At 47.5% G+C, this 25,070-nt stretch overlaps 10 protein-coding genes across 10 annotated transcripts; 6 read left to right on the forward strand and 4 right to left on the reverse strand.

Moving 5' to 3' along the window:
- Positions 1 to 1,786: 1,786 nt before the first annotated feature.
- Positions 1,787 to 3,034, forward strand: N7455_008098 (DUF1996 domain-containing protein; the record flags this gene model as incomplete). Its single annotated transcript, XM_040955596.2, has 2 exons — positions 1,787 to 2,692; positions 2,759 to 3,034. The coding sequence occupies 2 exons, from the start codon at positions 1,787 to 1,789 to the stop codon at positions 3,032 to 3,034; spliced, it is 1,182 nt and encodes a 393-aa protein (XP_040814011.2).
- Positions 3,035 to 4,040: 1,006 nt separating this feature from the next.
- Positions 4,041 to 5,191, forward strand: N7455_008099 (lignocellulolytic auxiliary activity family 14 protein; the record flags this gene model as incomplete). Its single annotated transcript, XM_040955571.2, has 6 exons — positions 4,041 to 4,540; positions 4,606 to 4,693; positions 4,747 to 4,775; positions 4,828 to 4,964; positions 5,026 to 5,100; positions 5,166 to 5,191. The coding sequence occupies 6 exons, from the start codon at positions 4,041 to 4,043 to the stop codon at positions 5,189 to 5,191; spliced, it is 855 nt and encodes a 284-aa protein (XP_040813860.2).
- Positions 5,192 to 5,697: 506 nt separating this feature from the next.
- N7455_008100 (uncharacterized protein) lies at positions 5,698 to 6,437 on the reverse strand (the record flags this gene model as incomplete). The annotated part of the gene is made up of 2 exons (XM_065605804.1): positions 5,698 to 6,148; positions 6,403 to 6,437. 2 exons carry the CDS (start codon positions 6,435 to 6,437, stop codon positions 5,698 to 5,700), a joined length of 486 nt encoding a protein of 161 aa, XP_065460753.1.
- Positions 6,438 to 7,513: 1,076 nt separating this feature from the next.
- On the reverse strand, positions 7,514 to 10,152 carry N7455_008101 (uncharacterized protein; the record flags this gene model as incomplete). The annotated part of the gene is made up of 3 exons (XM_065605805.1): positions 7,514 to 8,426; positions 8,471 to 9,541; positions 9,605 to 10,152. The coding sequence occupies 3 exons, from the start codon at positions 10,150 to 10,152 to the stop codon at positions 7,514 to 7,516; spliced, it is 2,532 nt and encodes an 843-aa protein (XP_065460754.1).
- A 794-nt stretch (positions 10,153 to 10,946) lies between these two features.
- Positions 10,947 to 11,438, reverse strand: N7455_008102 (uncharacterized protein; the record flags this gene model as incomplete). The annotated part of the gene is made up of 1 exon (XM_040955642.2): positions 10,947 to 11,438. One exon carries the CDS (start codon positions 11,436 to 11,438, stop codon positions 10,947 to 10,949), a length of 492 nt encoding a protein of 163 aa, XP_040813906.2.
- A 902-nt stretch (positions 11,439 to 12,340) lies between these two features.
- N7455_008103 (Cytochrome P450) lies at positions 12,341 to 12,940 on the forward strand (the record flags this gene model as incomplete). Its single annotated transcript, XM_065605806.1, has 3 exons — positions 12,341 to 12,355; positions 12,379 to 12,486; positions 12,539 to 12,940. The coding sequence occupies 3 exons, from the start codon at positions 12,341 to 12,343 to the stop codon at positions 12,938 to 12,940; spliced, it is 525 nt and encodes a 174-aa protein (XP_065460755.1).
- Positions 12,941 to 13,457: 517 nt separating this feature from the next.
- Positions 13,458 to 16,495, forward strand: N7455_008104 (Tetratricopeptide-like helical; the record flags this gene model as incomplete). Its single annotated transcript, XM_065605807.1, has 3 exons — positions 13,458 to 13,536; positions 13,596 to 13,746; positions 13,798 to 16,495. The coding sequence occupies 3 exons, from the start codon at positions 13,458 to 13,460 to the stop codon at positions 16,493 to 16,495; spliced, it is 2,928 nt and encodes a 975-aa protein (XP_065460756.1).
- Positions 16,496 to 17,425: 930 nt separating this feature from the next.
- N7455_008105 (glutaminase family protein) lies at positions 17,426 to 19,497 on the forward strand (the record flags this gene model as incomplete). The annotated part of the gene is made up of 2 exons (XM_040955578.2): positions 17,426 to 17,537; positions 17,585 to 19,497. The coding sequence occupies 2 exons, from the start codon at positions 17,426 to 17,428 to the stop codon at positions 19,495 to 19,497; spliced, it is 2,025 nt and encodes a 674-aa protein (XP_040813899.2).
- A 372-nt stretch (positions 19,498 to 19,869) lies between these two features.
- On the reverse strand, positions 19,870 to 20,991 carry N7455_008106 (NADP-dependent oxidoreductase; the record flags this gene model as incomplete). The annotated part of the gene is made up of 2 exons (XM_040955587.2): positions 19,870 to 19,901; positions 19,980 to 20,991. The coding sequence occupies 2 exons, from the start codon at positions 20,989 to 20,991 to the stop codon at positions 19,870 to 19,872; spliced, it is 1,044 nt and encodes a 347-aa protein (XP_040813984.2).
- Positions 20,992 to 22,121: 1,130 nt separating this feature from the next.
- Positions 22,122 to 24,812, forward strand: N7455_008107 (uncharacterized protein; the record flags this gene model as incomplete). Its single annotated transcript, XM_065605808.1, has 2 exons — positions 22,122 to 23,007; positions 23,047 to 24,812. The coding sequence occupies 2 exons, from the start codon at positions 22,122 to 22,124 to the stop codon at positions 24,810 to 24,812; spliced, it is 2,652 nt and encodes an 883-aa protein (XP_065460757.1).
- Positions 24,813 to 25,070: the final 258 nt, after the last annotated feature.

Below are 25,070 nucleotides of genomic sequence, written 5' to 3' on the forward strand. Positions count from 1 at the left end.
CAATATTGACTGTACCCTTAATAGTCTCGACATTGAATATACCTTCTACCCTACCTATCTACATCGACGCTTGTTTCAATAATGTCAGGAAGTCCGGCGGAGTCCCGGGGTCTTACTGACCCTAAACTCACCGACTTCGTCCCTCTCCTAGTAGCGGAATCCAACTGGGATCAATGGAAACAATTGCTAGAAATTGCTCTCAATGGCAAAAATTTTACATACTGGGGCTATTGCACTTGCGAAAAATCCCGAGTATCACGTAAGAACAAAGCATATCGCGGTGCGGTACCATCCTTTACGACAAGAGATTTCGTCGTCTGGCTCAGTTACCTTTAAGTATATCGCCACACAACAGCAAGCAGCAGATGGCTTCACTAAGCCACTAAGTGCGAGGGCTTTCTGTCGTTTTGTAGATCAACTTGGCCTACGGCCAGAGGTTGATTCTCGACGTGTTTCGAAGTGATTTTGGTCGCGTTTATAAGTTGTGAATAACTTCATTTCTTTTGATAGGAAAGGACTATGGGGGGTTGCCTTTTAGCGATCCATGTGTCAATGATCGTGGGGAGTGTTTGATATCACCCCTGGTCACATAATCTGTTTTTCATAGTGGTAATAGCTAGTGCTCCCTTTCCTCCATCATCCTCATACTTCATACACAATACATTACTGTGTGGCTTCATCTACTTGCTTGTAGACTCTAACACCCTTGATGCCATTCTCGAGTACAGAATACGAAGTAGTCACAAGTTAGCGTTTTAGCCCATCACACGACTCATGTTCAACGACTACACTTTTAAAAGGGGAATGCGTCCATGTTGAACCTGCACTTCCTTTGAAAGTGTACTCGTTGAACATTCGCCTTAAAACGAGATAAAATGCTAACTCAAGAGTGCTTCATACCCTAAAAGGTACCTGATTTTACGATTTATCGTTCAGTGGGAATGATCGTTCACTGGGGCGCACCAATACACAGTATGTGTGTTGGGCACTTGGCACGATTATCCCAGCGAAGCAATCATTTTCTTTCCCTCCCATCGAATTTTGTCAGATTATGTTGAAAACAAGGAATACAAAGGGGTTGTTTCATTTCAAGTAATAGCACCTAGACCCGTCGAATAACTAACTGGTGGCTGCAGTTTGATTAGTCTAGAATGCTCAGCGTAATTATGCTTGGATGAGAGCTTTCAAGGTTTGTGCAGCAATTCTATTTTGACTTTGATATTTTTCCCTTTTAGGTAAATGAAGTATCGTAAGGCGTAGCCCCACGTTTCAAATTAATTTAACCTGGAACATCCCGAAGTCATTGGCTAAATGAATTTCCTCATTTTATTACCTCCCAGCCCATATTCACTAAATAAATGGCGTTGAGATCGTACCGGGGCAAGTCTCCTCCGACCCTTCGCCCAATCCTCCAGGGCTAGCACTACTTAATTAATAAAGCGCGTAATAATAACCTACTGACAGCATGTGGAGTCCTTGGTCTGAACACTAGTTCTGCTACATCAACTATCAAGAAAGGAGGAAGTTTCCGACCGAGTTACATCTCCTTAAATTGTAGTTTACCATTCTGTAAACGAGAGCGAGCTTTTTTGTGTCATTGTATATATAATAATAGCGCTTCCTATTTCCCGCAAGTTCGAAATATTATCTGTTCATTCTTTGAGCTCCAGTCTGGTACTTGAGCAGCCTCTCATTTATACTTGATTCTAAGGAATCTTGCTCGTTACTACTTCTTTGGCAGCGACTTCTATCGATATTCCAAACAACTGTTCAATATCTTTCCAAAATGCACTTCAAAGTCTTTTGCACGGTCGTCATCTCCGCGGCCTTTTTCGCGTTAGCATTGGCAAAGGATTCACGTACCTTTGCCGTGAACCATTTCTATGGCAATGGTGCCTTGACAATGGGCCGAATGGATCCAATCATGGACCCTGGAAAGGCAGCTACTCACTCGCACGCCGTCCAAGGAGGAAGCAACTTCAATCTCACCATGACAGACGACGCCCTGATGGACTCAAACTGCACCTCATCCCTCGTCAACGCCGACAAGAGCAACTACTGGACTCCGTCGCTATACTTCCAAGCCAAAAATGGCAGTTTCCTCTCAGTCCCAATGTTCTACATGAACGTCTATTACTTCTTCGAACCAACCGACGACGAGATCAAACCCTTCCCCGTTGGTCTGCGCATGTTTGTCGGTAATAGTTCCCTGCGTACACCACCCCCGGGCGGTGCCGGCAATGTCCTCGACACAAACCAGGGAGCTATACAACCTATCCAATTCACATGTCCCCGCTCTTCTTACGATATACCCTCCTACCCACAAGATTCAGATGGGCTCCACGGCGTTGGCATTCAAGATCCAAACAATGCCGGAGCTGGCGCTGGGTTCCCGCATATGAACTGCGATGGCTATGCGTCGCCCCTACGTGCCGATATTCATTTCCCATCGTGCTATAACCCTAAGGCTGGCCTACATGACTACAAGACAAACATGGCCTTCCCTAGTAGCAAGGGCACCACTGGTGGCAAGGCGAATTGTCCATCTGGTTGGATTCATGTTCCTCATATCTTCTACGAGGTGTATTGGAATACACCGCTGTTTGCTGAACTCTGGACGGAGGGTACTGGCTCACAGCCTTTTATTCTCAGTAACGGCGATCGGACGGGGTATTCACTTCATGGTGACTTTGTGAGTATACATATAACCACTTTTACATGATGATATGTCGGGGACCATGGGCTAATAAAAATATAGATCTCTGGATGGGATGAATCGGTCTTGCAGAAGATCATTGATAACTGTGATACTGGGGATTCGGGAATGGACAAGTGCGCCGACGCTGGTTTCCTCAACGACGCCTCAACTACATGCAACATTCCCAATCTGGTTCCCGAGCCGATTGATGGTGTTCTTGAAAGATTGCCTGGAAATAACCCGCCGACCGGTTGGGGCCAGGATGGAGAGGATGGCGCCGCTAAGCAAAGGGTCAGGAGACACATTCATGGGCACTCGCGTGGAAAGCATATTTAAATTTGTTTCTATACTGTGACAACAACTTTAGCTATTTGTGATAGCCACTGCATCATCTTCTTGGGTTTTCTTTTGGAGAGGGCTTGCCAACTATTTTAGAACCTATCGAAATAAGATGAAACTGTATAGATCAGTCTGCATTCAGGATGAGTAAAATCAAAAGGGAACCAAACTAAAATAAATATATCACAAAACATATCCTACAGAAGCATGACCGAAACTCCATTCTTGGCCAATACCTAGGTATTGCTGAATTATATTTGGACTTTCTAGTGCGGTATATACTCGGAAGGTGCTGGGGAGCAGTGGCTCTCTATTTCACGAATATCCTCTTCCGGTGAATCTACCGACCTAGACTCTACTCAACTTAATAAGACCTTTGTCATTGTAATTCGGGGATTTTAATTTGTATATAAAATAAGGCACCAACTCGATCCAAAAGTGCATTCCCTTGGCAGGGCCCCCGCAAGATCCGGCAGGTGGGGCCCGTTTTTGATGCCCCAGCCCTGCTAAGGAATTCACCAGAACCCTTGATCATCTCCACTTCCTTCTACTGAAAAAGTTTTTTGTGGGGCTTATTTCATCTAAATGAGAGACTTATAACCACTTTGGTGCAGTATATGGAGATTCTGAAACACCATACAATCAAAAGAATCAATATGACAAAGTAATAGCGGCGCTTAGCTCCATCCTCGCTCGGCCATGTGGTTCCAGCTCGGCGTTCGGCTTCGAGTTCTTGCTTCCGTTGGATGAAGCGCCCACATAGTCATACGCAACTAGTTAGACTGTAACAGGTTAATTGAACTTCGATTGATTGATCCTCGCTCGGCATATTGTGACCATCCCTATAAACAGTCCGAGCTTATACTCCAACGTAACGTCGCATGCATATGTTCAATACATTTCCTTGTCTATAAATTGAGGACCTTTATCCTGCGATTTACTCTCAGCAACACCAGTACTTTCCCTTATCCTCAAGTGATATCTGTTTCTTTCTTTCTTTGCCATGTTGCCCATCACCATTTTAGCACTGGTTGCTGCTGCCCAGGCACACACAGTCGCCTGGACCAAAGGCATGTATTGCTCTGGGGGCCCTGATCTTTCTACCGTCAACCTCAATACCAACACAGCCGTGGGGCCCCTTTACAATCTCACTAAGCAGGAATGGTGGTTCCAACATGAACGTGGATGCGATGCAGCACCGCCGAAGGACGGCGAGATTCTCGAACTCCCCGCCGGTGGAAGATTTACTGTCGAACTCGCCCATAACCGGGCGCATACTACACTGTCATACGATGGACAGCACGCTTCTGTTTGGCCGGATGGAAAAGATCATCCAGAAGACTGGGCGGGCCCTGGAAGTCCGCCAGATTGCATCCAGGACGACGGAGCAATGCATACCAACAATCAATCCATGGCTGCTGGTACTGCGTTTGCAATCAGCTATCATTCAGATCTGGCTGAGGTCACAATCGAGAATTTAGCTGTATTTACGGTTTTGGAGCAGTAAGTCCTTTTTTTTCAATAGGTGGGTGCATGAAATGATTGAAATTTCTAACCCATATTTGAAGCACACCGTGGAAACGTATCGCTACCTATGAAGTTCCGGCCGATCTTCCTCCTTGCCCTCCGGGTGGCTGCACTTGTGCTTGGCTATGGGTAAGTGGATACACCTTTGAAATATAACACGACATAAATTGACCCATTACCAGGCACCGAACGGCTGTGGACAACCTAACATGCAAGTACCTATTATCAAGGTCAAGAATTCTGACTGCTAACTTGGGAACTAGGTACATGGCTGGTTACAAGTGTAATGTGACGGGCTCAACATCGTCCAAAAAGGTCGCCCCTGCTCAAGTCGCTGCTTATTGCGAAGATGACTCAACCAAGTGCGTCAAGGGCGCCAAACAGATGATTGCTTTCAACCGTATGATATTTGACCCGTTGGTTGTATTTTCTTTTTTCATATCGTTGACTGAATCGAGCAGAAAAAACCGGAAACAATGTTGAAGTACCCAGCGGCAAAACACCCATGTACAACACAGCATGGGGATGGAAATCAGGTGTGTATTCATTCCGAACGCTTCTTCACCAGCAAAATGATAAATGCTAATGTCAACTTTGCAAGGTGCCCAAAATGATATTTTTGTGTGATTGGGGCCAACTATAGCAAGCAAGCGGTGTGTTTGTGAAGTAGTACATTCATCTGGATGCTAGATAAATTCTTTCAGAATACAAGCCACGCTCATCCGTGGGGTCTGCTTCCACTTCTGGCTTCGGGATAACTTTCAATTATAAGCAAGCTATTAATTATGCTTTGCGGCGTCCGAAGAACCTATATAATAATGATATATTAGGCTCCATTCGAACGGAATAGCTGACAAGAACCAAACTTAGAATACTAACGGGTTAGAACTTAGAAGCTTAAGAATATTCCGAATTAGTCACCGAGGATAGCTTCCAAGGTTCCAACCAAGGTTGGGTCTGAGATAATTAGCTATATTCGATTCGTACCCATTCCATAGCCAATGGATTTCGAGTGCCAGACATGATTCGGTACATATGAATCACGAATTACAAAGGATCAGGGGTAATAGAAGCAAAAAAAGAAAACAAAGACATGACACCCAGCTCAACAAATAACCCGATGCCATGTCATGCTACTGGAGCTCGAGAGGTGCCCTCGCCTGCTTTGTCGGTAATTCCTGTGGGGGCCCCTGATGCATAGTCATAGGCAGAGTTAACCCCAGCTCCGATGGCGCCCTCTTATCCCGCATCGATGAGGTAGCCGCTTCCATAGGAACCGACCCAGCTGCAGCCCTACGCCGTCGGCGACGGATGAACCAAAACGCTGCGAGGGCTCCAATGAGGAGGGGAATACCCACGCCTAGGCCTACGCCGAGACCCACGCTGAGGTTAATATCGCTTTTAGTATCTCCTGTCGGTTTAGGCGGCGCTGAAGTCGCAGAAGAATTAGATTCGGTGATTGTGGACGTGCTTGATGGGGAGACAGTGCTTGATGGGGAGAGGGTGGCTGTAGTAATTCTAGTTACACCGTAGCTTTCTCCGAGGTAGAAGGTCTCGGTGGCGTTATTGCAGTCACAGGACGCGCTATGGCCGATGCAGCAGAATGTCGATCTGCCGCAACTGGCCACGCCGTTTCCGCCCTCTAGATAGAAGGATTGATTAGACTTGGGCATCATTTAAGATGGGCCAGGCTACCTACCAGATTCAATATGTGCGCACTGCGAGGGACACGTTGGAGCCGACACGTTCATCCAGTTACGATCAGAACAGGTGTTCATCCAGTATTTCATCCCAACGTTCGGCACGGAGATGATGCAGAGACCGTTGCTGGAACATACCTACCCCTCTCCACAGCACTGAGGAACGCTCCCATCCTGCGAGCAAGGAAATCGACCGATATCCTCATTTCCATACCAATCGTAGCATCTGGCCATTGCGTTCGTCTTTGGGGCTTGAAAAGTTGGGGGTTGGAGAGGACAAGATGAGGCCACACTCGGAACAGGTGAGAACTCAATTTAAGTCTGTTACAAAATGAGGCGCGGGGTTGGCTGTGAGGATAGCGCCTCCTCCGCGTGGGAAAGACTGGCAGCGAAAACCCACTCGTCCCTAAAGGCCATGGCTGTGCTGATTTTCCTGTAGAATGAGGCACGAGCGTTGATCAGCGGATCGTGCAGCTGCCCAGAGGTGGCAGAAGGCCCGGGGGGAATGAGCGTGCGTTGTTCGTTGGTCTATACGGAGTCTGATGAGGAGAAGAGGTCAGGAAAGAGAGTATTCAGAGCACTTTTAACAAGCGCCAACCAACCGTCAGGAATCAGGGTCACCCTGCGCCTCGTGGGGACCACAATGTGGCCCGCTGCCTTATAGGCGTAGTGCTTGGACCCCATTTGGACCCTTTTCTTTGTTTTCGGCCCTATCGGACACTACGCATTGGCCTGTGCCCCGCTAAACTACCCCTGAAGGTTGTACTAGTGGGTCTTGGCCAGTTTCGCTTTCTTTTCTTTTTTCTATGTAAACGGCGGAGCCAAATTACGGTAGCCTATATATAGATTATGCGATATATTAATACGAGACGCAAAATCAGAACTCGGGGTCTCATGTACCGCTTACTAGTAATGTGGGCACCACCTGATCGAAGGAAGTGAAAACATCGCCATTATTCCACTGGCGAGGCAGATAACTATATAGATCAATACCTATAGCACAATGGCTAAATCAATCACAACACGTGTAGTTTCGTAACACATTATTAAAATGGCCGCGCCAGAAGAATTCCCATGCATTACTTACTAGGTACGCCGTTTTAGATATTCACCCACAAAGTAAAATAGCACTGTACCTTTCTGTATTCTACCTATGTAGGATCGTAGCGTTTTTAAATTATGATTGGCTCCCAGTTAACCGACCGACATCCATGGATATGGTATGTGGAGAAGATGTGCTTAAATTTAGTTAAATATAAACACGCCCTTCCCTCGGTTCACACACATCCTCTGACGTAAAGGTACAATGATACAGCTGCGATATCGCAGCCCCAATGCGAGTCAAATCATTAAGGTCTGCGTTCGGTAGCATATGTTGCAGCTCCTCATTTCCACTCTCTCTCCCACTGGCATCCTCATCACCATTGATCCGATGTGAGAATACCATCAGGCCTCGGTCCGAGTAGATGCCCGGAATCTCACCCCACTGCACAGGTTTGAGTGCGTGGTTGGCGGTATCGTCCATGCTGGACGTCATAGGATGGCAGGCGGCGCTAATCGCCGCACTACACTGAGCTACCAGCGGCATCGGGGATTCAAAGCGGCGCAGGCCCAGGAGTATTAGGACGAGAAGTAGCGAACAGATAACGACAATGGCGAACAAAATAGCGACAGGTGAGTAACCGCATGTGTTAGACCCATGGAAAGAGATAGGCTTGTCGTTTATATCAATGGGAGCGATCTGTACAAAGAAGAAGCTTTCCGAGACGAGCCAGTGGAGAACCGCGGAAGCCACTAGGAGGGGGAAGCTGTACCGATACGGCAGTGAGAGGTAGTAAGTGGAGCGCTGGGCATCACGGGGCCAGGAGACGCGCAGTGGTTTGCGATTTCGCGCGTAGTTGTTGTATTCCATGGCTCCGAGCATAGAGGTCAGCACGGCATTGAGCATGAAGTAGGCCATTGAGGTAAAGAGTTGTAGGACATTGGGTAGGAGGATCATGACGAATGTACCCGTTGCGCCGGGTATGTTGGGCATGCCTATTGAAGTTGATGGGCGTGCTTCGCCCAAACTGTTGTCCCAGATGGTTTCGCGAGAAAGATTGGAAAACTTGGAGGTGGCGACGGTGAGACCGTAGATGCCCGGGCCAATTATGCAGAGAGGTCTGAGATGTCAGTATAATTCAACTTATCACACGGAGAGGCTTACAGGGTGATTGTAGAGATCCACAGTCCCGTGCTCATGACTTGAAACCATCGTTTTCGGGAAGGTAGTTGAAGTGGAAGCTTTGAGTATGCTGGAATATCCAGCATCTTGTCCTTCCTTTTCGCCTTTCTGCGCCAGCCCTGAGACCCCTTCACGACCAGCCACTTAGACAGCAGGCAGCCTCCCTCTGTTGTCGGATCTGGACAAGCAAGGTAAGATGCGATCGCGTCCCCAATTGTAAGGAACAACTCCTCCCTATCATCGCGCGCGGTCAATAGTGCGCAGATAAGTTTTACCAAGTTACACCCAATAACAAGCAGACAAATTGGCGGGCTAAACATCATTCGGCAAGACTCGTCCCTGGGAACAGTCAAACAGTGCCCAATTCGACGTGTCTGCGCCAGTCTGACTGCTCGATGTGGGCTAGGGCAGATAAGCTGCGTAAATATTGTCACATTTCCCGCGAAGGAAGCATTGGTCCAATTAGAGGGATCGTCAAGTGCAGCCTGCACCTCGTCCTCGTTGGCTTGGTACAGAAGTTTCTTCAAGCGTTTGGTATCTGGCGTGGTGGGATACCAAGAGTTCAATGAAACATTCCTGAATCCGTTCTCGGTGGGGATCTGCGCATGTATCCATGGGATAGATGTTGTAACTGGGTAGACGATCCATTCCTCTCCATCAACCATCTCATTCACACTATCTTTGGTGCACAGATCATTAGTATTAGTACACATCCATAGGAAGCTATCGCCATCGTAATATTGTCTACTGGGATTTGGCAGTCCCATGAACGCCAAAGGCTCGCCGTCCGGCATTGGATCGTCCGTCACCAAAACGAGCATCCTTTGCCCGGACACATAGTCTTGCGCGAAAGTGTCAATGCATTCTCGAACAGAAAGCCTTTTGAGATCCGAACGACTCATCTCGGCTCTAACCGTTTCTATATCCAGGCCAACGGCATCTTCGAAGCACCTATTCCAAGCCGCCGACCCAGTTCCGTTCATCGGACCAGGGGGTGCTATCACCACTGCATACTCTGCCGGGCCGATCGAGAAAAAGATAGCGGAGTTGTAACTAGCAAGGAAGAATTCAATGAGTCACAGTCACTTATACAATATTAATAAGGTCCAAACCAACATCAAATGAATAGGCAGTGATGTAGCCAGCAAGATCCACCCAAGCAGCTGCCTCTTTCCCCGCTCCCTCCAAAGCAAGCCCCAGATATTCGGGACCCCAATTGGCAGCCAGACCCGCTTACTGTGGGCTGCATCAACCTGCTCGCGAGACGGCGACGCAAGACATTGCATACAGTAGTTACTCGCTCCCAGCAAGGCCGTGCTTAGAATGTTAATCACAAGATGTAGCCCTGTCGTCCAGTTCTTTGCAAGAGAACATTTCCCTATATATAGCGCTGCGAAGGAGAAATCCTTTTCTCCATTTTTTGAATAGGCCAAGCCCACAGCGATGATTGTCAGGACGATGTTTATGGCGAGGACGGTGGCAATAATCCATGAACATAGCACGACACCTTTAATCCAGGCGCGGCTATTGGGTGCGCTGGAAGTTGAATTATTTGACTCGGCTTTTGTTGTGTTGTTGGATAGCCATGATGTGAATGTGAAATTCGAAAGTAGACTGGGCTTCTCGTTTGCGTCTGGGTCCTCTGTGCGGTTGAAGTTGAACATAATTGCCGTAGGGCAGTGGTCTGTAAAGTTATATAGTTCCCAAGTACACGGCCTGACATGAGAGGAGAGGAGTCCAATGTATTGTCTTCATGTGCCAGGCTTAATTCTTAGAATGGGGAGTGATCCAGGGGGATCTCGGACTATATGGGAATCAGTACGGAGTATGCCAAGTAGCCCTGGAGCGAACCCCGCCCGACTCAGCCACGAAAAACGGTTGATATTCATCCTAGTGTCTTTTTTTAGAAGGATCGTTTTCCATTATACGGGGAAATAATATATTCGAATTATTTATCAAGGAATGGGCCCCTATTGGGTTTCTAAGATAGGCCGTGGGCCAAAAAAAAAAAAACAAAAAAAAAAAACAAAGCCTAAAGCCTACCTAGGCAGTCTATTTGTGGGTTGGGCTGGGTTAGGCTTTGGAGGCTCTGCGGAAGCCGACCTAGGTAGGTACCTAGGTATCAATGCTCCGACCACGTTAAATGACTAGCTGTGCTTCAATCCTGTTGTACTCGATGTATAAACCATCAGAGACTACAATTTTCAAGAATCCTTTGGTGCCAGCATGCTTGAGAGAGAAAACAAGGGAAATACAAATGTGCTAGTATCTACACCCTTCGGAATCAAAGTCTCCATGTGCCTTTTTCCTACACCCACTTCACGCCAATCCTACATTGTGCAGGCACAGCGAGAGTTGATTGCAAGGATGTCCCTTGTCTTGCGCTCATACTAGCTGATAAACATCATCTTTTCAAATAATAAACAAGTGTAGTAAATACAACTCCCTCTCGATATCATTAGGTGCTCGCCGCCTTCTCCAGCAAACCCTTATCGAAGTAACATTTCAATTTCCAGATTTGTAGGCCATCCGTACCGCATCCCTCCTCCGATTTGGCAATATCATAGACAAATGCTTGGGGTACAGGTACTATTCCCTTTCCATCTTTGAGATGCAAGTTGTTCGTAGTCTCCACAATCAAGGTATGCTTGCTAAACTCTTCATCGCTCAAAACAATGATTGAGATTAGGTCATGCACACAACGCTCGAAGTGTCCGTAGATATCGATGTAGTAGTCCCAAATCTCTCTGGCCCCACAGATAATAGATTGATCAACGTTCACCAGGGTCGCGTTAGAGGCGTAGTATTTGGTGGGCGCTGTTGTGGTTTTGGCGATGCTGAAGTCCACCGCATATTTCGCGTACCATGAGAGAATTGGATTGGTCGAGAATTCTGAGGGTAGGTTGCCGAGATTTAAAGGCCCTTTGACCACGGTGGTAGTGATGCTCATTGTCAAGAGGATAAGAATGGATAGGAATTGTAAGAGCAATATTACTTTCTAAAAGAAATATTGTGACCGTAAAGGCTAGAATCAGGTGGAAATTCCGCATAAATATTATCCTTTTAACTGCTGGTTATGTACATAACTGTTATGATCCTCGGGATTTAAGTTGATACCTCGGAAAACAGGGTACCGAAACCTCGGAAATTACCTACCCGGAAAACCTAGTATAAAAACCGAGTACTTCCTAGATACATAAATGCAGTTACTACCGATTAAAAATATATCTCAGCTATCTATAATTATAAGGACACCAGAATACCGTTCTATAACTTATAAATTATCTAAATAACGCGCTTTCTCGCGTTTTTAAACGTGAAATAGGGAGATAACTAGTAATTGATTCTTAATGATTTAAACTAATAAAATATTACCTGTAAAATAAGGCATAGAAGCGGGGGTAAAACGAAGAGTAATTTTAAAATCCCTAAAAGGGGGTTCAACTTCTGAATTCTCGGCATATTTATACTGTTTGGGGCCCAAAGCCCAGCACATTTGCGGGTTGGGTTGGGCTGGGATATGGGCTTTATGGGCTTTGCTAGACTTCGGCGCAACCCATTGGGTAACCCATCAGGGCCCCAATAGTTATAACTAGTACAAACTAAACAAACTAAATTTTTATACCCTTGAAATTCTAAATTTCGATAGATATATGAAGAGTATTATAATTTAATTTAAAAACTAAAACAAATATAAGTAAAAAAGTATTTTGTACTACTAAAAAAGTATGTTTAAAAATACCAAGACTTATATTTTATGAATTTTTATGCAACAATGGGTTCAAATGGTTTATTATTGGGTTATTGGGTTATTGGGTTGGGTTGGGTTATAGTTAGAGGGTGGAACCCAAAATGGGTTCTGCCGAAGTCTAGCCTTAGCTTTCCCTCAGGGATCGACTATCAGTCGGCTTGTGGAACAAGGAAAAGATTCAAACGTTCAAGACACGAGTCTCTTCTTGTCGGGCTATCGTTCAGTTTGCCATCGGGAGCGCCCAATTGTAAGTGACTAAGTGTTATACTGGGGAGAATTTCCTAGTTCATTGATTGAAGGGTTATTCTGATCGATCGGAAACTACGTCTACAACTGCACGGGAAGAGACAAAGAAGCAACTGCTACTTATCGAGACTTCGATCCAGGAGAACAGCGCACTCATAAAGAGAAAACAAGACGAAGCTTTGCAGCGCAAGAAGGAACTTGAAATCCCCGAGGACGAAGATGAGGATGAAGACGGCGGCGCTCAGCGAACTCTAGCCATTCAAGAGACCCAACAGCAATCACGCGTGCTGGAAGTCGAACAAACTGCCTCTAGAGCTGTGTCCGAAATAATTTTGAAATTCTCCGTCCCCCAGGCTACCAACGCATACAACACTTATTTTTCAGGTAGCCACAATAAGGGCGTACAAGTCGGTCACAGCACGGGTACAATCAATTTCACTAGTTCTCGCAGCTAAGGATGGTCAGATGCTGGATCGAGTATTAGGAATATACTTAACTTGGCAGTTCCTGGGATCTTGATCGGAAAAGCTGCAGACCTTAAAGGAGGGCAGGCACTTGCAAAGACTGAAACCCCCTCCCCCCTCCGGTGCTGCCTCCGCTGTAGCAACATCCAAGTCGTGACTTTGTATTGTTTATACTGTATATTGAAGTCAGGGCACCGGTAGGCTCTTGAAGTATAGTAAAGTGATAATATCAAGGCGTGCTCATATTTGGAGGGATCTAGTTATGTCGTTATCGCGTGTTGCGCTTGACCTGAATGTTCGGGTCACGCCAATTCCTGGGTGGTAATCCTACCCTACACAGGACCGGAGAAATGCGCGATGGGAGCTGTCCGCCAATTTTATTCCCTGTCTTAGCGCCTTGGTATCACCTGATGTTAGACTCTGGGGGCTGAAGATGTGCCCCTCTTTCATCTGAGAGTCAGACAAACAATTCGTCGCGAAAATACAAAGAACGTAGAGTTATTTAATCATGGCATCGACGTCATTCCATGGCAGCAACTCTGGTCTCCAGATTGGAGTTCACACCGGTCCGATCAATCTAGCTCCAGGTGAGTCGGGAAACTAGACACAGTTAGGGTCAACGATTAACCACCACCTGCAACCCTAGAGCGACCGGAAACTCCGACCAAACCGTTATCAACCGTCCCATTTGGGAAAGACGAGGAGTTTGTCAGTCGCGACGTACTGCTTCGTCAGATCCACGAGAAAACCTTAGTCCCGGGTGCAAGGGTAGCGCTCGTTGGCCTCGGCGGTGTTGGGTAAGTACATATAGAGCTGATCTTACATAGACTGTTCCTGACAACTCAAAGGAAATCGCAACTTGCTATCGAATACTCTCACCAGATCCGGTCCCAATCGCCGGGAACATGGGTTTTCTGGGTACATGGGAGTAACGAATCCCGGTTCGAGCAAAGTTTCCGGCAAATCGCAGACCAGGTCAAAATCCCAGGTCGTCGGGATCCTCAAGCAAATATCTTCAAACTCGTCGAGAACTGGCTCCGGGATGAGAAGATAGGGAAATGGGTGTGCATCCTTGATAATGTCGATGATGACCAGCTTCTTTCGGTAAGAAGCCCAGCAAACGCTTCGAGTAAACCACTCTTGGAATACATTCCTAGAAGCCAAAATGGATCTGTTATCATCACGAGTCGGTATAGAGAGGCGGCCTTGAAGATGGTCGATCACAAGGGCCTTGTTGAAGTTAATCCCATGGAAAAACCCGAAGCACTGGAGCTCCTCCAAAGAAAGCTAGGGAAAAGCCAACAAAATGAAAGCCAACAAAGTGAGCAGTTGGTGGAGGTGTTAGAGTTCATGCCGCTAGCGATCGTACAAGCCGCCAGCTATATTCGAAATCGGGCACCTCGCTGTTCGGTGTCAAAATACCTGACGGATTTCCAAAACAGTGACATGAAAGCGACAAAGCTCTTGAAAGAAGAGGCAGGCCACGTCTACCGGGACTGGGAAGCAAAGAATTCGATTTTAGTGACTTGGCAAATATCATTCGATTATATACGCCAGACAAAGCCATCTGCAGCGGATTTGCTTTCTCTTATGAGCTTTTTCGACCGCCAGGGCATACCTGAGAACCTTGTCCGAGATCGACCTCAGGCCAACTACGGATCAAGATCAGTCTCTGCGCTTCTGGGTGAATCTGGTGACTCTAGTGACAGGGAGATATCTGTGTCTGGTCTAGACCTTGATGACGCTAGTGACGAAGAGACATCTGACTCCGATACCAGCCTCGACTTTGAAGACGACATCACAACACTAAGGGATTATTCATTCATAACTATCAATGAGAAGAGCTCCTTTATGATGCACCGACTGGTGCAACTGACTACGCGTGCGTGGTTGAATCTTCATGAACAAATCGACCAATGGAAGGATAAATTCATCAGCATCCTTTGCGATGAGTTTCCTACCGGAGAATACAAGAATTGGGAGACGTGCAACCTACTATTTCCCCATGTCAAATCCGCAATGTCACAACGGCCAACATCAGCTGAGTTACAACGGCGATGGGCCTCACTACTTCATAGAGGTGCATGGTATGCGTGGCAAAGCGGCAATATTGCGGATACAAGAAAAATGGCGACAAAATCAACAAGAGAAAGAATTCTTTTGTTGGGTGATGAGCACGAAGAAGTCATTAGCAGCATGTCTATATTGGCAACAGCATTCCGGCTTGAGGGTCGGTGGAGGGAGGCCGAGCCGCTCCAAGTGCGGGTGATGGAGACGAGTAGGGCGACGCTCGGCGCGGATCATCCAGACACATTGACCAGTATGGCGAACCTCGCATCAACGCTTTGGTACCAGGGCCGGTGGAAGGAGGCCGAGGAACTCGGGGTGCAAGTGATGGAGACTCGTAAGGCAAAGCTCGGCGAGGATCACCCCGACACGTTGACTAGTATTTCAAACCTCGCATTAACCTTTTGGAGCCAAGGCCGGTGGAACGAGGCCGAGCCGCTCCAAGTGTGGGTGATGGAGATGAGTAAGGCGACGCTCGGCGAGGATCATCCGGAGACGTTAAGGAGTATAGCGAACCTCGCATCAACGTTTTGGAGCCAGGGTCGGTGGAAGGAGGCCGAGGAGCTCGATGTACGGGTGATGGAGACTCGTAAGACGAAGCTCGGCCGAGATCATCCCGACACCTTGACCAGTGTGGCAAACCTCGCATTAACGTTTTCGAACCAGGGCCGGTGGAAGGAGGCCGAGCCGCTCCAAGTGCAGGTGATGGAGACGAGTAAGGCAAAGCTCGGCGAGGATCATCCTGATACTTTAAGGAGTATGGCAAACCTCGCATTGACATTTTGGAACCAGGGCCGATTGGAGGAGGCCGAGCCGCTCCAATTGCAGGTGGTGAAGAGCAGCAAGGTGAAGCTCGGCGAGGATCATCCAGAGACGTTAAGGAGTATAGCGAACCTAGCTATGACGTTGCAAGACCAGGGCCGGTGGAAGGAGGCCGAGGAGTTCCAAGTACAGGTGATGGAGACTCGTAAGAGGAAGCTCGGCGAGGATCATCCCGATACGTTGATGAGTATGGCGAACCTAGCTATGGCGTTTCGGGACCAAGGCAGGTGGAAGGAGGCCGTGGAGCTCCAAGTGCAGGTGACAGAGGTGAGGAAAGCGAAGCTCGGCGAGGATCATCCTGACACGTTGATGAGTATGGGGAACCTAGCCATGGTGTTTCGAGACCAAGGCCGGTGGAAGGAGGGTGTGGAGCTCCAAGTGCAGGTGATAGAGGCGAGGAAGGCGAAGCTCGGCGAGGATCATCCTGATACATTGATCAGTATGGCAAACCTGGCTCATATCTTAAAATCTTCAGGTCGTGATGCTGAAGCCATCGATTTGATTCAAAATTGCTTCGCCAAGCGAAAACAGATACTAGGCCCGGACCACCCAGATACCATATCTGATTCCAAAATATTGCTGAAATGGGAATCCCAAACGCCTCAGGGGAAGGGGCTGGAACAAGAAGCGCAGTCAAACGATCACATCAGAAGCTGATGGCAAACTTGAAGAGAAGATAAAGAGTGAGGCAGGAAGGAGAAGCCTTCCCCCCACTAGCAAAACAAGCGTGGTCCTGAAGGATCAAGCACCCAACGACCAGGTGCCAACAAAACGAAATGCCTGAATATGAATCCCGGTGTAAATAAGCTCAATACTTCACTCTGACATGTTGAGATATAATTTCTACTTTATATCTCCACGTTCCTGGAACGATTGTTCCTATCATAGATGCTCCAAATGGATTGGCCTACCACTTTGGTGAACATCACTGCCAAAGGATTTAGGATAAATCAGAAGAGAAGTCGCTAACAATCGAGCTAGGGCTACAAGATACTAGTATTATTGGCAAGGTAGCACTTCAAGTAACCTATTATAAGGTCCAAGGTTATCTACCTAAGTACCTAGATCATGGATCCGACGTAATTCAAAGCAGTAATCCATAATCCACTATTTTCTAAATCATCACTATTTGAGATGACGGCACAGGTGAAATTTTGGATTTTTTTTCTCTTCTTTTTGCGTGCTGTAGCAATGGCGCAATAGCGCTCTTGGGGGCATGGGGGCATATCTGCGAGGTACTCGGGAAGAGGGGAACGATCTTCATATACAATGCACCATATGCTCACTTTATTACGTGCTTCTCATGGAGAGCACGATATATAATTACTATAATTAATTTAAATAACCTTCTTGCATTGTCTTCATATATAGCCGATTGCCGACTGTCGGCCTATACCTAGTATGCCCTTGCGCAAGGCTCATCTGTCATGTTGTGATCAAGGCCACGTCCATTTCTCTGGTATTTGAAGCCCTGGACTCCCTGGAAACAAGGAATATTAGAAGCCATTTATAAAAACAAATATATTCTCAAAAAAGAAACCCGACACATTCCCTTGATCTGTGTATATAATTACCAAAGTGTCGAGTATGTGGTTCAACGCGGTGTTTGTGATATTCGCATCTCTCTGCCAAGCCATCACATACTCCCCAATAAAACCACCTTCATACCCATTGGCAGTGCGCAGTCCATACCTTTCAGGTAGGTAGATCACTTTCCCCGGAATTCAGTGATTGACAGATCTGCAGCGTGGATCCCCGGAAACTCAGTCGCGTCACTCGGCTCCAGCAGAGCGCAATTCTGGGCCGGCAATGATCTGATCTGGACCGTCAACGCGCGTGTCGATGGCGTCGCGTGGAATCTCTTTGGCGTGAAGTTGCCCTTGGCCGGAACCAAGTCTGGGACCGTGACAAAGGCCGCCTACACGTCCACCCATTCCATCTTTACTGTGGAAGCCGGTGCTAGGGCTTTCACTCTTGATTTCTTCTCTCCAGTCTCGCCGAAGAATTACCTTCGCCAGTCACTGCCCTTCTCTTATCTCACTGTCACCCTTGCTGCGGGTGACTCGAGCTCTGTGCAGATTTACTCCGATATCGATGATAGCTGGGTCGGTCAGGCAAATGATGTGAGCTGGAATTATTCTTCCACGAACGCGACCGGCGTCTTTGAAATTAAAGGCTTGGATACGGCAACGTATTCGGAAAACGCTAATGGCCAAGCCTTGTGGGGCAGCGCCGTCTACGCCACCCGTCCCCCAACCGGTGGCTCGCTCTCCACTGCTTCCGGCCCGTCGGCGTCGGTGCGTCAAAGCTTCATCTCAAATGGTACTCTGTCTGACACACACGCCGAATGGACTTCCACTAGCGTGGTTGGATTCTCCCATGACCTCGGGACAACCGCCGAAGAAGTCGCCGTGACCTTTGCGGTTGGTCATGTACGCGAAGAATCGATCAATTATTTCGGCGCTGCTCAAACGGGCTACTACCGAGCTCAATACCCAAGCATCCTTGATGCAGTCTCCTATTTCTTAGATGACTACTCCGATGCAAACGAGGAGTCTACAACATTCGACAGCCTCATACAATCGACCGGCGTATCAAGCTATGGATCCAACTACTCAGACATCCTAGCCCTCTCTGTCCGTCAAGTCTACGGTGGAATCGAAATAACCATCCCAAACGACTCTCTCGACACAAGCAATACCCGCGCTTTCATCAAAGAAATCTCCAGCGACGGCAACATAAACACAGTAGACGTGATCTTCGCAACCTTCCCAATCTTCTACCTCCTAAGCCCAGACTACATCAAGCTGCTCCTGGACCCAATCCTGGAATACACAGGAAGCAGCGCCTACGACAAACCCTACGCAGTCCACGAAATAGGCGCTAGCTACCCCAATGCAACAGGCCACCCATCAACCGGCGAAGAAATGCCCATCGAAGAATCAGGCAACATCATCCTCCTCACACACGCCTACCAACTTGCATCCGGAAAAGCAGACCTGGCAACAACCTACGAATCCCAACTCTCCCAATATGCATCCTACCTATACGAAAACGGCCTCTACCCAACCTCCCAACTCTCCCTAAACGACGCCCTAGGCGAACTTGCAAACCAAACAAACCTAGCCGTCAAAGCAGCCGTCGCCCTAGCTTCCTACGGAAGCATCACAAATAATGAAACATACACCTCGTACGGTACATCCTTCGCCACAAAGATCTGGTCAGGCCTCGGTACCGCCGATGGAACACATTTCCTAATCCAATACGGTATACAACCCTGGTTCCTCGTTTTCAACCATTACCCAGATCTCCTCTTCGACCTTGATCTTTTCGACGAGGCATATAATGCCACAGCAAAGTTCTACCCGACTGTCCGACAACAAGCTGGTATCCCACTCGACGGTGCGTTAGGCTGGGGCCAGACGAATTGGCAGTCGTTTGTTGCTGCTACTGTTGATGGTGATGCGAGAGAGGTGTTTATTGCAGATTTGCATGCGTACCTTGCCAATGGGTTGAATGGAGCGCCGTTCTCGGATCGGTATTGGGTTGTTGATAGTGGGGAGTATGTTGCTGGGGAATCTTATTCTTTCCGTGCGAGACCGACGCTTGGGAGTCATTTTGCGTTGGCGGCGCTGTCGGGGAAGGATATTTGGGGTTGAGGCTGGATACCTAGGTATACGTTGGAGCTATTTGCAGCTGGTGTTAATACCACTCTGCTGGGTGGTGTTTTTACGAACTCGTGGCAGTCACAATATACGTCATTCAACACTTACGATTCAATACTTCAGAAATTGCTTAGCATGTTTCGGAATGGTACGAGAGCTTGGGAAACTACATGGTTTCGATCTTTTATGGTTTTTGAGAAATATATGGAAATTGTAAGGGTAAGAAATACATAGAGACACCCAAGCCTTGAGACGTTGGGATGATGATCATCCAGCCTAAAAGATATTCACTTTAGAGTCTATAAGTTTCCAGGGGAAACCATCCAAGCAGGCAGGAAGATGCATTGGGGGGCCTGTGGTCAGCTTTCAAGGAGCTTTGACCTCGACAAGCAATTTCCCTGCAAGATGTTCAGCATAAAAGCATTAGATGTAGTGGGTAGGCATATACCTAGGTAGCCCTAGGATGCCAAACTTACCTGTATTCACGCCATGATACAGTTGCACCAAGGCGGTTTCTGCTTGCGATAAACCTCCTCGCACAATGGTTTCCCTGCGCTGCAATCGACCTTCCGCAAGCCACTCGCTGAGCTTCTGTTTAACTTCGGGGACCTTATCCATATGATCAAAGACGATAAAGCCTTCCATGCGAATCCGCGACCTCCATATCATCATGTAGTTCTTTGGCCCTTGAACCTCCTGTGCATTGTATTGACTGACCCCACCGCACATAACAAACCGAGCGTTTTTGTTAGCACAGAGAAGAGCCAAGTCGAGAACTTCTCCTCCAACATTGTCATAAAAGACATCGATCTTCCCTTGCGCCAAGCTTTTGAACTTTTCGGCGAAATCGGCACTCTTATAGTTCAAGGCCCCATCAAATTTGAGCTCATCAACCAACCAACGACACTTCTCATCAGAGCCTGCAATTCCGTATACCGTAGCACCAAGGATCTTTGCAATCTGTCCAGCAATAGACCCCGTTGCTCCTGCTGCTCCGGAGACAACCACAAAGTCCCCGGGCTTGACCCGGCCAACTTCGACCATGCCCCAGTACGCAGTGACTCCTGTCATGCCAAGGACACTCATATGATCAGTCAGGCGACCTCCATCGGCAGGATCAGATGCAGGCACGGCCTCCAGGGAGCGTTCATTGACAATTGCTTGCTCGGTCCAGCCTACAATACCAACGGCATAGGAGCCGACTGGGAACTTCTGTGATCGCGAGGCAGTTACACGGCCCAGAGCATGGCCGCGCATGATTTCGCCGATTGCAACCGGAGGGAGATATGAAGGTACATCGTCCAACCAGCCCCGCATCGCAGGATCCAGACTTAGATAAAGGGCTTCTAGAATAACATCTCCATCTTGAAGGTTTGCTGCAGTGGGAGTTGTATGCTTTTGTGCTGCAAATGTCTCTCCGGGGATAATATCTCTCTCGGGGCGCTGTTGGAGATGGATGGCAATGTGTTCGGTGGGTTCGGAAGACATCTATAAATAACTTGAGATCAATATGATAATATGACAGAAAGAAGAGCAAGGTATGTAGGGCCTTACTGCTTAGGTCGTCGCTTCTTCGACAGAAGAATAGTCAGATGTTCTTGAAAGGAGAGGGACCGATAGGCTAAAACCTTTTGTACAAAGAGAGGAAACAATGGCTATCAAACCTCTTAAGTGTTCCTCTTCTCGGCCTCCCGTATTACCGAGCTACGTATCCACCTACCGAGGACAATGAAAAAAGCATCGCTGTATTTGTGATTGGCTCATATACAAGGGTCAGGAGTATATTGATTTTAAATCAAACCTCGGGTTTGGGCCTCGTTTTTGACCGGTGGTACCCCGCTCTACAACAATCTAATACGATCCATGCATGGATGGATGCTTATATCTCTTACAAATCCACGCGTCTCCATTGTTTTATAGTAGTTTACAGGCTCTTCCTCTCTCTCTCGCGTATGAAAATGAAGCTTTTGATCCCATACAAATTCTTGCATCACCACGCTTTAAATGAAGTATTTTACATCTATGCATCCCTTTTTTTTCAAGGTGGTTCACAAGTTGTAAGCTTACAAGGGCATCACAGCTAAGCCTAAATGGGACCCGTGGACCCGTGGACCTCGGGACTATCCCGAGGTCCCGCCCGAGGTTCTTACGTCATACGGCCTATCTAACTACCCATTGCCATTTAGGGCAGGTGAAGCATCCGCTTTACCCGCATTTGGTATTATTTTATGTACTTTGTGTACAGTCTTGCTAATCCTTTTTATTATTATAACCTTGGAAGGCTATCTATGGCCTGTTGTAGCGAATAATACTGATTCCAAAGAGGGCGAGATCCAGTTATTGATAACATCTATATCATCTCTTCGATTATCTGTGGGGGATGTTCTTTCTGATATCATTCTGATGTAGAGCTACTTTTTCCGGGTGTATATAGCTGTGAGTCATGGGACTTGTCGTTTATATAAGCTTCAGCTACTAAACCGGGTTAGGTAACTTTCCAGAAATATATAACTATACACCCGTAGACTTCTCTGCTTTCTCCAGTCTCACTAAGTTCCCCGCTGCCTCATCCCTCAGTTTCATCAAATGCAAGATCTTTCGTCCTCTATTTCGTCAAAATGGAGCAATACGACTTACTCCTCATCGTCGATGCGTCAAATAATCGCAACTGCTACATAGGCTCACTAACCGCGTTGCTCACTAAAATAATTTCGATTTCCGCTGACACAGGATGCTTTTCACACCGAGCCAACAGCGTCCTCGAATGGTCAGGATGGCTGAATCAAGGCCAAAATGAATCCCCGCAAGAGCCTCACCCCGACCTCATCGCTTTCGCCAAAAGACTCTGCAAAAATGGCAGACGCAACCGCGGTGAGGCTGTTGAGACAGCTCTGGCAAAGGCGTGCCAAGTCATGCGTGCAGATGCAAAAACACTGATCTTTCTTTACGCTGAAACGTGCCCTACTGCAAGTTATTCTTACGGTAGTAGTTGGTACCAGCCGAAGAACGAGGATCCCCTGATGGCCCCGAGATCGTACTCTGGATACGGCCCTGCATTTGTTGATTGGGTATCAGCATGCAATACCCTTCGAGACGGACCGAAGCAGGCGCAGGTCTTAAGTATTCTTAATAAATCCATGATATCATGGAACTTTTACTGGTACACCTACCTGTGTACTCGGACTTATGGAGCTTGTGTTCACGTGAAAAGCCACCTTGCGAGGGACATTGTTAAGGTGACAGTTGATCTACTCCTTGCATGGATGGGAGTGGACAAAGCTCCTTCTGCCTCCGACAAAGGCCAGGCTGGGGATATCTCCGCAGAGTTGTTAAACTATATCTCGGTCCGTGAAATTGACAGCCTTGAGAATGAGGAAAGTCTACGCACATTTCCATATTCCTCGATTGATCCGAGGGTTTGGGGGGAAGAAAGCGGCAACATCACTAGGGTCAAGTTGACTGCCGATGTCATGAAAATTATGTTTCCAAAAGGACCGCCCCTATGTCAGACTTTACCAAAGAGATCACATCTATGATCAATAGTGTCCCTGACCCAGTCTGAGCTTTTGCAAATTGGCCGATGTTACAACCCCGGTGTTCTTCGGCGGTTTGGCGCTATCTTAACGAGACTGACTGTTGTAACGTCAGCGCGTGAGATGCCCGACCACATCTCCAGCATCAGTACCGATAATGTGGCCAAGATTCCGCTGGTATTATCATCAGAAAAGTACAATCGACAGTTCTGGAAGGTCCTCTTACACACCATTGTGCCAGGAACGAAGCTGCCAGCTCGATCTGCTGCTCTTCTCGCTGCTCTCAGTCTGCGGATGGGGATTGTGCCGTTCATTAAATTAGCAGAACAAGAGATGCTTGTGTTCAAAGACAAATGGAATGACCCTGCAATACCTCAAACATGGAATGTCGGATGCTTGACACTTCTCCTTGACGCCGATGAAGCACACCAGAGGCAGCAAGATATGGGGTTGATCATGACCCGGTCTCGAATCTTGAACCCCGCTGACAGAGATTTGTTTGACCGTCTTGTTACTTACAAACGTCTAGAAGAGAACCTCCACACCGAACTAACAGCTCAAGTCCCATTCACTCCAAATAGAAGATTAATCCCATCGGCTTCAAATACAATACTCGCATCAGTCGGACCACTAGTGACATGTCGAGAGTGTCAGTATCCCCGATCCGTCACGATAATGGGCACTGGTGGAAAATGCGGTCTTTGCCTTGCCGAGTATACCGACAAGTGGGAGAAGGCAATATGCGTCAGTACAGGAGTCTCAAAAGACGTAACTGCCACTTCAAAAATAACCTGGGTCGAATGCACCTCTGGCTCCTGCCGGGCCCAATACGTGATCTATTGCCTCAATAGGTGGCTTTATTCTTGCGACTATTTTCCTAATCGGGAATGCTATTATTGTCGAAGCCAGGGCAGCCGGGATAATGACGAAGATCACGTCAAGCAAAACAAGTCTCCTGCCCCAACAGTCCAATACAACAAGTGCTCAAACCGCATAATCTGGCCCGAAGAGTACCGGACCCTCTTGTTCAAAGAGTCGGACTTCATCTGCCCCCTTTGCACCTCAGGCTATAGCCCAACAACTGAGCTCACAGTGACACCATATAAGCTATTTGCCGAGAACACATTCTCCTGGCTAGTCCAAGGTGCCAATTACCAGGGAAAATGGCTCCACCGGAACGAATCCATCTTCCAAATAATCAGTGCAATGGGCACCGAGGGAGTCCTTTCGGGAATCAATTTTTTCCCTTCATCTGAGCCCCAGCTACGCTACAACGGAAAGCCCATCCGCAACTCCAAGAAGATAATCTCAACCCTGCAAAATATCGTCAAACGCAGCAAAACAAGCGATGATAAATGTTCCCTGTGCTTCTCAGCCTCCCATTACAGTCACCTACTCGCAGCCTGTGGACGTGATGGGTGTTTCCAGCAAATGTGCGTCAGCTGCCTGATGGGATGGTACATGCACAACTCTGCAGGGCGTGTGATCAACACTGCGGTGCTGAGATGTCCATTTTGTCGCCGATATCCCACCCTTCCGCTAGTGAAGAAGTATCGGCCGGGTACTCAACGAGTCAAAGATATCACCAAAGCAGTTCGCGGCAACGGAAAGTTCATTTATGCATGGTGCTACGAATGCGATACTGCCAAGGAGGTGATAGGGGAGAGCTGTATCCGTGTAGAACCTCTTGAATTGACTGGTTGGGTTTGTGACCAGTGTAATGAGGTGATAATGAGTGAAAGGAGAGAGCGTTGGAGAAGGCGGCGCCGGGATTGAAAATATATATATGATGACGAGGAATGGTTATCGATGAACAACACTCCTCTATGATAAGTGATTAACTGTTGGATATTTCATTTGTGGATTGTTTGAACTAGCTAGCTACCTTGCAGAATAAAATCTCGTTTAATGGGAGCCACCATTTAGCTCCAAATTAATATCGCCCAAGAATTTCAAATAACAGAAACAGAGTAGTGAATGTGAAGAAGACCCCAATATAGAGACCTCCAGCGGTGTCAGAAGAGCAAAACCCCG

The sequence above is a fragment of the Penicillium solitum genome (assembly GCF_028829755.1).
Source record: "Penicillium solitum strain IBT 25940 chromosome Unknown utg000005l_segment0_segment0, whole genome shotgun sequence".
In the NCBI taxonomy this organism is placed as follows: domain Eukaryota; kingdom Fungi; phylum Ascomycota; class Eurotiomycetes; order Eurotiales; family Aspergillaceae; genus Penicillium; species Penicillium solitum.